Source organism: Molothrus aeneus, chromosome 11 (genome assembly GCF_037042795.1).
Source record: "Molothrus aeneus isolate 106 chromosome 11, BPBGC_Maene_1.0, whole genome shotgun sequence".
In the NCBI taxonomy this organism is placed as follows: domain Eukaryota; kingdom Metazoa; phylum Chordata; class Aves; order Passeriformes; family Icteridae; genus Molothrus; species Molothrus aeneus.
Window position 1 is genome coordinate 2344165 of NC_089656.1, and position 12536 is coordinate 2356700.

General features: G+C 44.1%; 2 protein-coding genes across 2 annotated transcripts in view; one reads left to right on the forward strand and one right to left on the reverse strand.

Moving 5' to 3' along the window:
- Nucleotides 1-10568, forward strand: part of GARRE1 (granule associated Rac and RHOG effector 1) — a 63192-nt gene extending 52624 nt beyond the window's left edge. The window contains exons 11-14 of the mRNA XM_066557267.1: nt 2706-2871; nt 3750-3884; nt 5940-6018; nt 6831-10568. Coding sequence (XP_066413364.1) covers nt 2706-2871; nt 3750-3884; nt 5940-6018; nt 6831-7154 — 704 coding nt within the window. The 3' untranslated portion in view covers nt 7155-10568. The remainder of the gene's footprint in view (nt 1-2705; nt 2872-3749; nt 3885-5939; nt 6019-6830) is intronic.
- Nucleotides 10569-11131: 563 nt separating this feature from the next.
- SS18L2 (SS18 like 2) lies at nt 11132-12527 on the reverse strand. The gene is made up of 3 exons (XM_066557268.1): nt 12410-12527; nt 12223-12299; nt 11132-11684 (listed from the first exon to the last, which is right to left on the reverse strand). The coding sequence occupies exons 1-3, from the start codon at nt 12476-12478 to the stop codon at nt 11597-11599; spliced, it is 234 nt and encodes a 77-aa protein (XP_066413365.1). The 5' UTR covers nt 12479-12527; the 3' UTR covers nt 11132-11596.
- Between the last annotated feature and the right edge of the window lie 9 nt (nt 12528-12536).

The following is a 12536-nucleotide window of genomic DNA, read 5'->3' on the forward strand; positions in this document are numbered from 1 at the left end:
AGAGCAAGTGCCATGAGGTTTGCCACATGTGTTTGGACCACCAATAAATTGTAAATACAGATTAATTAAGATAAAATTTTAGAGTCATAAATATCTCCAGACCAAGAAATTGACTGTGGAACTTAAGAGGAGATGAATCCCCATGTGGGTCATTGACTTGAGAGCTGGACTTGATGATCCTTGTGGGTCTCTTCCAACTCAGAGTATTCTGTGATTGTGAGATTCTGATGGTGGTATTAAGAACAACTTACACAGCTGCTGCCTTGTAAATGTGACTTCTGTTGGCCTGGAACACAGCTGCAGGAATGTTGGAGTGTGCATTTATGGCAGCTGCCTGAGGGAGGAGCAGAGAACAGGGAAACCTTTCATCAAAGCAGGGCTCAGTTTCCCGGGCTCATTTGCACTCTCTGTGTTTGGAATGTGTGGGTGTCTTAAACCAGCTCCTTTGACTCATAATTATGATAGTTATCTTGTCAGCTTCCTTGATTAATTAGTGGAGTTTCTATGGCAAAAGTAGCCACCATAGTTACGTTGTTGCTTAATAACTCTAAGTCTGAATTAGCATCATCTTAGTTAAACAGACTGAGGGTATAGACTTAAGGATTATCACAGCCTCTAAGGAAGGACAAAATTATTCTCAGCAAGCACTAAGTCCATGTGTGTGGGGGGAAAAGAAAGCAGGTATGCAAAGGACTGGTATTCTCAGCATTTTAAATCCATTCTCTTTCTGTAGTATTTTCCTTTAGCTGTACAAAAAACTACTTGTGTTGTTCCATTTGATGAATGTCAAGGATGCAGAAGGTGGTACTTGGAGAGGGTGACTTACTCAAGGTCCATAAATGGTGCTCAGTGGATTAGGATACACACTGCTGCAGTTGTAGTGATAAGTAAAACCAGAATTTTTCACAGATCTGGCATTTAAAAAACCAAAACCAAACAAAAATCCTTCCAACTGAATACTCTTCCACTAGAAAGAACTTTTCTTCATAGAACTTGCCAGGTTGAGCTGTGGTGTAGAAATTTACATTTTAAGCTTTAGTGTTGTACAAAAAGCTGTAAACCAGAACACTGTTTTTCATTTCCAGGGTTTCCTAGGACTGGACATTTCTCATTTGAAACAAAACACATTACTTTCTTGATAAATACTTTGAGTCTGAAAATGATGTCTCTCTTCAGATGCAAAACTGCTGATTAAGAATTTATAAAATTGAAATTTATGGCTTTTCATGTTAAGGACCTAACTAGTCCCAACAATGTATTTTGTAGTATTTAGTCATCACTAAGAACCTGATGAAGGAATGTTGCAATAAGAACTTCATAATAGAAGGAATGTTGGTAACTCCAATCTTTTGCTATCTGATAAAAACCTGCTCACCTGATGTTTTCAGTGAGGTAAAAATTACCACAAGCTTCTATTTTGAATATATCAGCACTTTAGAACTTAATGCTGTCCACAGGTAAAAAAGCCTGGATATCTTTCAGAATCCATCTAGACTCTGTTCTTAGATCTGAGGAACTGTCTGGCTTCCAGCCTCATCTTAAATAGACATAAAGGTATTTCAGAGGGAGAACAAGCACCACTGGGGATGTTTTGTTCCTAGATAGCTCTCAGATAGCCCTTGCTTAGTAAAGGAGGCAGAGAAACAAAGTTTTCTTCACTGTCTATTTAATTTGCATTCAGCAAAACATTGTGGAGGTCTTTTCTGGATGTGTCAAAGGAGAACAAGGAAACATATCCTCTAAAAGCAGGATTGAATGTAGGGAGCTGTCAGATGCAAGGTCTCTGCTTTGTGAGCTGTGCAGGATTGCTGGATGTTCTTCATCTCCATCTCCAGCTGAGACTGGCAAGCCAGCAGCTCAGTGCTTCCCACTGCAATCACTGTGCATGTAGTCTAGACATTTTCCAGAAATCCAGTCAGATTGCCAAGTTTTTTTCTCAGGGAAGAAGAAAAGGCAAAAGAAAGAGAAGCTGTGGAGACTCAGTTAGTGACTCATTATCAGCAGCCTTTTGAATACAGCAATTGCTTGCTCTGATCAATGGAGCATTTGAAACACTTTTGGATTAAGGCTTTTGCTGTGTCTGCTCAAGACTGTGCTTATTCCTTATTGGACACTTGGGACACAAAAAGCATGTTGAGAATAGAAGAATTTTTAAATTACTGGTTTTTTTTCTGTAAATATAATTCTTATTCTGAAATATTTTGTAGTCAGAATCAGAATGTTTCCAGAATTGTCTCATCCTTATAGGACGGAGGCAGTTTTGGTGCTCTGTGTTCTCCTATGATCCAAGCAGGATCACAACATAGCTGGAAACCATGTTGCACTCTGGTATCAGCTACAGTAACTGTTCTGCTCTTTTTCACATGTGTGCATAAATGTGCAGTGTCCATTTCATCAGTGTCTCTGATACTGGACATTTCAGCATAGACAGGATCATAGTACAAACACGGTTTCCCTGGTGGAATGCAAGGGGCAGGTGTACTCCCATGTGATAATTATTACCCACCCTGGATGCTGTGTGTCTCTTCTTTGGAAACATTTCCTGCTCAGAGTTCTCCACTGCTCCATGCAGACCCATGCACTGCTGGCTGCCATTTATCATCAGGGAGGAATTTCTGTGGTGTGGGGTATGGTCAGACCTGAAGCACTGAAGTGCAGCAGAAATAGCCGAGTGTCAGCAATGATTTGTTGTTTCTTTCCTTCAGTTGGCTCTGATCCAGAGTTTGCTCGCTATGTGGCTGGGGTGAACCAGGCTATGCAACAGAAGAGGCAAGCGCAGCACGTCCGGCGCCCGAGCACCGCGCGCAGCAACTGGCCCCTTCCTGATGACCCCCACAAAACCTGGCCCTTCCCTGACTATTTCACAGAGGGGTAAGACACTGCACAGGCTGCATGGTTTATTGTGGAACTTGATTTTGCACCCAGACTTGGCAGAATGTGGGAATACTGGGGTTTTTTTCAGTTGCTGCTGCATCTGTGAAAGTTGCACTTCACTGTTCAGAGGAGCAATGTGGCCCTGCCTGCTTTGCTGATCCCAAGGCACTGACATGCCTGATGTCATCCTTAGAGTGGCATGGAGACTGACTGGGACTCCCAACAGAGGAAATAAGGAATCTATAGCACAGATGTATTCAGGAGAGTTTTCTTTGTGTATTTTGAAAACAGCTTTGATGAAAAAGCTTTGATGAAAAAGTTTTGATGAAAAGTGATGCTGTCAAAGTTGTGGTGCCTGATTGAATTCGGTTTTCCAGATTTTAGCCACTTAATCCTGCTACTAAAAGGCAGGTACCTCACAGCAGGTACATTTGTAGTTTTTAATATCTCCCAAATCATAACTATTTACGACACAAGAAGTGTTTCAAGATTCTCTATTTGTCCATAATGTAGGAGCAGTGAGTCTCTAGTGTAAAGCCAGTATGGAAATGTGTTCTAGCTCAGTTTGGCAGTGAAAAAGTCAAGTACTTAATGATTCCAAACCCAAGCATCACTTGTTTCTCCTTCCTGAACAGAAGAGGTGCTTCTAATTGGTATAATTATTGTAGTTAGATAGATATAAAGAGGCTGTAACAGAGCAGTTAATGTGACCACTCAGAACTAGTGAAAGTATTTGTATTACTGGCACATTTTACCACGTGCTGCAATGTTGTGCTCTTGAGGTATCACCTGGGACAAAGATTCAGCACAACTGTGCCACATAGTCTGGGCCAGGCACAGTAAATACAAGGACTAATACAATTTCTGTCTTGCAGTGATGTGACAAACAGCTGGTCTGGTACTCAAGGGGACTCTGCCAGCTCAAGTGATGAGACCTCCTCAGCTAACGGAGACAGTTTGTTCTCCATGTTCTCAGGGCCAGACCTTGTTGCTGCTGTAAAGCAGAGGAGGTGAGCAAAATGAACAGACATGGACCACTTTGGAAGATTCCTTTTGTTTATATGTAATTTCATTTGAGTAGCAAAGGAAATTCCTTGAAATGAGACAAGTCTTCACAAAGATGAGTTTGTGTGCTACACTGGTGATGTGAGCTGTATTAGCAGCTTTCTCCTGGTACAAACCGGCTCTGTGCAAACAGGCAGCCCTTCACTGAGGCTCCCTATGGCTAGGAAAGACCTGATGCTTTCCTTCTTGCATGAGAGTAGCATGAGATGCTGCTTCCTGGAGCTTTGTGAGATCCTCCCTGGTTTTGTGGAGTGCCTGGCTGCAGCTGGGCCATGCCTGATGTAGTGGGTTTGGGCGCCTTGGCTGCAGCCCGTGGCACTGGGAGAAGCTGCTGCTAACCTGGTGTGCACCTCTCAGCTCGGCTGCTGCTGCTGTTCTGGGAGTGGGAAATCCACCCCTGCTTCGTCCTCTGCTTCTCACAGTAGGAAGAGAAGGGCAAATTGCCTTTGTAAATAATTTCAGTAATGGAAAAACCAAGCCAGGATTTTCAGCTATGAACAGGCCACTTCTGTCAGTGGTGTGAATTACAGCAATTCTGCTTTTCTAAAGGGCTGGAGGCTCGGTGTCTTTGGAACCTCAGTGATTGCACAGCAGAGGGTAGTCAGAACAATAGTAACAAAAGGCACAAGATGAAGCATGAATACCAACCCAGTTCCAATCTGGAATTGTTCTCTCAAACTATTTTTCGGTCTTTTCTAAAAATGAAATAAGTGGCCAAATATTTGTTTACAGTCACAGAGTAATTTGGAGTCAATACATGGATACAAGATTGTCTGTCTGCTTTTTGGTGAATGAAAGAAAAGTGAGTGCCAGTTTCTCACAGATTCTACCTGGACAGCTATTTTTGTGTGCATTACCAGAAAGGAATAAGAGTAGATACTTCCTGAATCGTTACTTAGCCAAGACTTCATTGGGAGGGAACAAAAATTGAGCTTCAATAAATGTTAAATTGAAATTAATGGGAAAGAACCATCTCATAAACAGTCACAGAAAAAATAGTAATTACTTGTATTAAAAAAAAAAAAAAAGCAGGGAAGGAAAGCAAACACATAAGGGTGACTTAACATGCCAAGCCAGTAGATAGCTAGAGACTGATCATGGAGCAAGAAGAAAAGCCTGTGGTTTATGTAGTGCTCTAAAGGGCAGAAGAAAGTGTCCACAGAGGGTTTTTCACTGAGCAAAACCTCAGCTGAAGTAACAGTACTGCTGCTGTCTGCTGTCACTTGTAGGAAGAGCAGTGCTCTGTAGGTCAGGGCCTGACAACATCCCAGAGCTAAAGCTGGGCACTGAGAGGAGGCAAGAAGGGCTGGGTGTGCTAAAGGTGACCTGCAAAGGGCTGCTCACCTAGGAGAGCCTGATTGGAGCATGCTGACTGGGGTTTTTACAAAAAGGATGAAATAAAAGATTCTGCTTTAATCTAAACCCATGCCCTTAATTGCTCCTCCTAAAAAAACCCCAACCAATCAAACAAAAAAGACCAAAAAATCCAAGAAAAAAAATCTTCCAGAATGCACATGTAGTCAAGGGCTTCTATTTGCTAACTAGGTATTAGGTCACAAATTTAAACTGAAGGTAAAAAATTTTTCTTCAGTAAAATTACTGTGCTTCAGCAGATGTTTCACTTCCTCAACTGGTGTTTTGTCTTATCTGTAAGGCTATTTCAGAAAAGATACTGAAAAAAATCAAAAGAAACCTAGCCACAAGAGCAGGTAACAGAAGAAAAACCACAATTTCTGGCAGATTTCTTGAAAGTGGGCAAAAGTCTATCCCAGGTTCCTTTCATCTCTACAAAAATGTTGAAACTGTAGCTCCATGAACTGCTGCATTGTCATGTCCCTGACAGTTTCTGTATTGTTGCTTTTACCTGTACTGAACAAAAAGTACATGAAACCAGATGTTTCTGAAAACTGTACTGTGGGCTGCCTGATCTGTGCCAGTGGCAGATTAATGAGGGTGGCTCATTTAAAACCAACAAGTCAATGTGTCTCTCTTTGTGGCAGAAAACACAGCAGTGGTGAACAGGACCCCAGCACGCTGCCATCACCTCCCCTTCTCTCTGCAGCAGATGACCGCAGTCAGGTGAGCTCCGTGGGGCTTTGCTCAGTCCCTTCTGCTGCTGCCATTTGGGGTGGCTCTGCATGAGGCAGTCAACTGGCAAAGCATCTGTACCTCCAGATTGCTTACTTCAGTGAAAACCTAAATCTTCTGCACTCAAGTAATAGTGTGAGGTGCTTTTGTCAGCCACCAAGCTGAATATATTAAAATTGGAAGTCATTTACTTTTTCCCTGTCAGTGGGGCCACTGTGTGACAAGCTGAAGTAAATGGTTATTAACAGGCAGATATTTTAAGAATTGAGAGTGCTATGTGTAGGCATCAGTTCAGCTTTTGGCAGACATCTTTTATGAAAAATCCTTTCCTTAGGATTTTTCCTCCTGAGAAGCTGAGAGGCCTCAGGAACAAAATGTAACCAATGGTTATCTGCTGCTGTGGAATGCAACAGGTGCATCTGGGATTGGTCTCATGTGGTTGTTTTTAATTAATGGTCAATCACAGTCAGCTGGCTCAGACTCTCTGTCTGAGCCACAAGCCTTTGTTATCATTCCTTTTTCTATTCTTAGCTAGCCTTCTGATGAAATCCTTTCTTCTGTTCTTTTAGCATAGTTTTAATATAATATATATCATAAAATAATAAATCAGCCTTGTGAAACATGGAGTCAGATCCTCGTCTCTTCCCTCATCCTTGGACCCCTGTGAACCCGGTCACAGGCTTTATAAGCAAATCTTGTGACAATATCTCAAGGAGGTGATAAGGTGACACGTTAAGTATTGTCTCAAAGAAGCAGCGTTCTGTTGTTAAACCAAAGCACCCCAACCCATTTTGTTTTCTCAGGATAACAAGACCAAAACGTGGCCTCCCAAGGCCCCGTGGCAGCACACGTGCTCCGTGCCCAGCACGCTGCCCAGCCAGAGCACGTCCCTGTACCCCATGAGCAGCCCCGTGAGCCAGTGGAGTGACACCATGCAGATGCTGCAGTCGCCCATGTGGGCCAGCGAGTGCGGCCCCGCCGCCGGCCTCTCCTCCAGCTTCGCCTACGCCCAGCAGCAGCAGCAGCAGCAGTCCCAGCAGGCTTCCCAGCACAAACAGATCAACAAGGGCTTCAAATCCTTCCCAGTAAAGCACGAGCGCAGACCATCCTACCTGCACCAGTACTGACTGCTGCTCCTACTGGAACGTGCAGCACAGGGCCAAATGGAAATGACATGACTTTGATTCACAGTGCTGTGTTGGCTATATCCTGTTTCTCTCAATGTGGGATTGAGGGGGTCTGGGTGAGATAGACAAACTCTTGGATTCTGAGTTACAGTGCTGGCCAATATGTTTGGTGTACATGAAACAGCCCAAAACTGTGATGTAGAAATGCTTTTAAAAATGTGTAATTGCCTTTACTTTCAAGACATTTTTTTTTTCTAAAAAGAACTGCTGAAGGACTACCATACAAGAAACACTGTATTTTATAGCTATTTTTCATATAGATTTATAGTTAAAACATCTTACTGAAACACATTGAATATGTTGAAGCAAATATATAGTGGTCACTTTGCTCAACACTGTTTGTGTTTAAATTTATAAAGGACAAGCTGTAGAACCTTTGTATTCTCCATTACAGCCTGTGGGCAGCTTTTTTACAATGAAGTGCAACAGCGGCTTTTCCTGTGCTACACAAGCGAGTTCATTTGGGAACTGCTGCAGAAACAGTCACAAAACTGAGTTTTGTGGCAGTTTCCTTCCTGTAGGTGAAGATCAGCAGAAGCACTCAGCCTTGTGTCAACGTGACCTGAGCTGCTTGACATAGATGGCACCTCTGTGGACAGAGGGACCCTGGTTCCAGACACCTGTGTGGACAGAGGGACCCTGGTTCCAGACACCTGTGTGGATGGACAGAGGGACCCTGGTTCCAGACACCTGTGTGGACAGAGGGACCCTGGCTCTCACACAGGTGTGTGGACCAAGGGACTCTGGTTCCAGACACCTGTGTGGATGGACAGAGGGACCCTGGTTCTCACACTCCTGTGTGGACAGAGGGACCCTGGTTCCAGACACCTGTGTGGACAGAGGGACCCTGGTTCTCACACACGTGTGTGGACAGAGGGACCCTGGTTCTCACACACCTGTGTGGATGGACAGAGGGACCCTGGTTCTCACACACCTGTGTGGACAGAGGGACCCTGGTTCTCACACACCTGTGTGGACAGAGGGACCCTGGTTCTCACACACGTGTGTGGACAGAGGGACCCTGGTTCTCACACACCTGTGTGGATGGACAGAGGGACCCTGGTTCTCACACACCTGTGTGGACAGAGGGACCCTGGTTCTCACACACCTGTGTGGACAGAGGGACCCTGGTTCCAGACACCTGTGTGGACAGAGGGACCCTGGTTCTCACACACCTGTGTGGATGGACAGAGGGACCCTGGTTCTCACACACGTGTGTGGACAGAGGGACCCTGGTTCTCACACACCTGTGTGGATGGACAGAGGGACCCTGGTTCTCACACACCTGTGTGGATGGACAGAGGGACCCTGGTTCTCACACACGTGTGTGGACAGAGGGACCCTGGTTCTCACACACCTGTGTGGATGGACAGAGGGACCCTGGTTCTCACACACGTGTGTGGACAGAGGGACCCTGGTTCTCACACACCTGTGTGGATGGACAGAGGGACCCTGGTTCTCACACACCTGTGTGGATGGACAGAGGGACCCTGGTTCTCACACACGTGTGTGGACAGAGGGACCCTGGTTCTCACACACCTGTGTGGATGGACAGAGGGACCCTGGTTCTCACACACCTGTGTGGATGGACAGAGGGACCCTGGTTCTCACACACCTGTGTGGACAGAGGGACCCTGGCTCTCACACAGACCGTGTCCTATGGCTGCATTTGGCCACAGGCACTCTCCACAAGGTGCTCCTGCAGTGTGTGAAAGCAAAGCCTAAGAGACTACTTGCATTTATTTAAAGTCTTATTTCAGATGCTACAGTTGATTAAAAATTGTGAGCTGGCTCAGAAGATAGTAAAACTGAAATGTGGGGTAGCAGTTAGTTAAAAGAACATTATTTTTTTTAAAAGGATAAAGTAATTATTTGCAGTCAATATGTGCCATTAAGTGAACCTGTGGAATTAGGAATAATCTTCCAACCAAAGTGGATGGGGGTGAGTGACTGGTGCTTACCAATTCAAGAACAATGGTAAATATGTATACCTATCCCACTGTATATGAATTGAGATTACAGAAGATTCTTTATATAGTTAGAGCTTATTTAAATTTTCATATTTCATCTTTGAAAGAGTCTAAAAACCACAATATTTTCTGGTATAAGAGTTTTGACAGTATTAATCTTATTTTTGTATTTTTCTTAAGTCATATCATTCTAATATGTTAACTACTAGTAAAATGGGTTCTTAGTTCTAACTACATAATTTTTCAATGAAGATAAAACACATTTTTTGGTTTTGGTTTTACAAACTAAGTACATCTATATCTGAAGATACCAAAAAATAAATACATGATATATATATATATATATATAAATAAAAAGTATACACAACACTAAAACTATTAAACATTTGGGTATTTAAAACCCATCCACCTTTTTTGTTTGTATGGTGACGGGCTCTATTTGCAGGCCCAGATTGTTACCTTTTGTGCTGTTTGAGGATGCCAATGTTGCCTGTATTTATGATATTGTCACCATGTTTTCTGAAACTTCATACTTACCATGTTTACAAAGATTTGTTTGCTGTACATAGACTTTTTACAGTAATGTGCTTTGCACAATCAGTGTGGCTTCTGTCTGTAAATTGTTAATGGTCTGTACTACTATAATTTTGAAAACCTTCCACTGAAAATGTTAGTGGTTATTTAACTTCATGAATGGTTTCGAGTTTCCTAAATCTTGTTGTTTAGATCTAATATTAAACCCCAAATTTGGTTGTACTTACTTGGTTATTCATACTAAGACCAAAATGGAAGTTAATGAAAACAACTTAATTTTGAACTTTTTTTCTAACAAGTGCCAAAATGATTGCTATAGTTTTTGCAGTTTATTCATAATTACAAATGCTGGCAAGTTTCTGGACCTACATAAGTGAATTGTGAACACAAAGAAAGTTTGTCTGCATTTTGACCACGTGGGTGCTACTCTGTCCTTTGCTTCCGATTGTTCTGAACACTGGTAATTTTAAGAATTGTTGCACTTGGCAAATGAGTCTTGCCCTTAAACTTCACTTACACTGCCAAGTGCAAGGGTTTGGTGCTTAGTTAACTTACCCTTATTGCAGTGCTTCTTGTGAATAGCTAATGCTTCTGAACTGGAACTGTACAGTTTGTATTTTAAAGCTTCTGTAAAAGTAAACTATTTGCTTTATTAAAGATATACATTTAATAGGTCATACCTGTTTAAAATATGCACCTTGCTGAAAATGAGCAGCACCTTAAACTGTAACTTCGGTTTGTAAAACAAAGATCTTATTACATTAACATGGGATTATTTAACAGTTTGAAAATTGTCAACTGCCTACTTACTGACTCTATCATATAAAAATGAACTTTATGCACAGTCCAATCTTTAAAGGTGCTTTCTCAGGTGGTGTCACAGAAGAATGTGGTACAGACAATGCTTCAGCAGGGGCTGTGAACCGGTAGTGCAGGTAAACATTGCCAAAATCATGATACTCACATTTTTAGGAATCAGAGTCAGTAACTTTGATGCTAGTAAGCCAAAACTAAAATCTGTCCCCCTCCCTGCTGTGACCAAGGCTATTAGGTTAGTGTGTGTTAACTGTGGCACTGGATGCCTATGCAGGGTGTGCAAAACTTTCTTCCTTACTGGATAGGAGCACACATGCATGCAGCTGGCCAGCAGTGCTGACAGTACCCAGGAAACACATGAACCCATTCTGATTATGCAAGAATTGACTTGTTCACAGAGCATTTCAGGCACAGAGAAAAAGCCTTAATAAACTTGGGCAAAAGCTTCTAAAATAATAGCTTGGTTTCTCCCTTAGACGTAATTTCTGAGTGGTGTGGCAATCCTACCAGTCCTAGGAAAGTTAACATTTCTGTTTGACTAAATCACGGAGCAGCTCTTTTGCTAATGTATTATATTAATTCAGAATATACTGCAACTTACAAAGAACATATTTAGTTTATTTAGCACAATTGTTCTGATACAGGATACAAGAGTTTACTGCTTTTATATATGGAACACATGCCCAACTTTGTCATGCTGGAGGTAAGAGTCACCTAGAGTAACATTTCCCTTGTCATTATAGAATCTGACTCATGAAATGGGCTCTGATTCCCATAGTGCTGTCTTGACAACCAGGCTATTCCCAGAAGTACACTGAATTGAGTTTTTCAGAGGGAAAAAGGAATGTGATAATTATCATTCTTAACCTGTGTTAGTTACAGTAACAGGGGAAAAGCTGGCCTAATACTACACTGAAAACTACATTCACATTTTAAATACAGAAGTACAGATCATTTTTTACCTGCTTTTTTCAAACCCACACTTTCTTGGTTTTCAAAGCAGGACTCTAAACTATTTCTACAGCCTCTGAAAGCAGCACTGCTCACGTCCAGGTATTGCTGTCAGTCTACAGGCTTCTGCGTCCTGGGCGGGGTGGCATCAGCAATTGTAGCTAAATAAATGAGGTTCCTGTGCAGGATATGCTGGTACCTGTGAGAGGAGGAAACACAGGATCTGGGAGAGGTTCTTTTCTAGACAACTACCCATACTTGCAATCCTTTACTCTAATCAGTATTTGCAGTTAGGGAAAAAGAAAGCAAACTAGAGTAATAAATCGGGGGAAAATTAGTGTTCTTCTCATTCTGAAGCCCGCTCTAAGGCACTGAGCTGCACTCGGTAGCCGAGCATGTGCTACTGCCCAGCTTCGACGGGAAGGAGGGCACTGAGCTCGCAGCCCGACAGCCGCAGAACGCAGCGGAGCGGGAGTTCAGAGCTGCCTGCCGGGCGGGTCTGAGCAGCCGCACCCTCCCCGCAGGGGCCGGAGGAGCAGAGCGGGCCCAGGAGCACTGGGCAAACACCCTGAGCAAGGCGGCAGGGACCATCCGTGCTTTATACGTCTCTGAAAATGATTCTGGGGAAAGCCCTTCGTGAGCCCAGCCGCGTTTGTCCTCGTGGTGGCCGGAAAGCTCCAGAAGGAGCCCCCAGCTGGCCCCCCGCGCTCCGCCCTGCCCACCCGTCGGTCACTCACTGCACGCAGTCGGTGGCGCGGCCCTTGTTCTGGTACTCCACGATGCACCGGATCAGCTGGTCGTTCTCCTCCAGCAGCTGCGGCACAGACACCGTCACCGCCCGCCCCGGCCGGCTCTGCCCCAGGCGGCCCGGAAGGGCTCGCTCTCGGCCCAGCGCCGGCCCCGGCCCAGCCCCGTGTCGCTCACCCGCTGCAGCGTGTCCTGGTTCACCTCGGCCGCCCCGCGCAGCCGCTCGGGCACGAACGCCACGGACATGGCGGCGGCGGCTGAGGGGCGGCTGCGGCTGAGGGCCCCGGCCCCGCCCCCGCGCCGC

Coding starts and splice junctions, on each gene's coding strand:
- SS18L2 (XM_066557268.1), bottom strand. CDS start 12,478: ATGTCCGTGGCGTTCGTGCCCGAGCGGCTGCGCGGGGCGGCCGAGGTG. Junction 12,300..12,409: donor ACCAGGACACGCTGCAGCGG/GTGAGCGACACG, acceptor TCTGTGCCGCAG/CTGCTGGAGGAGAACGACCA. Junction 11,685..12,222: donor CGCGCCACCGACTGCGTGCA/GTGAGTGACCGA, acceptor CTCCTCTCACAG/GTACCAGCATATCCTGCACA.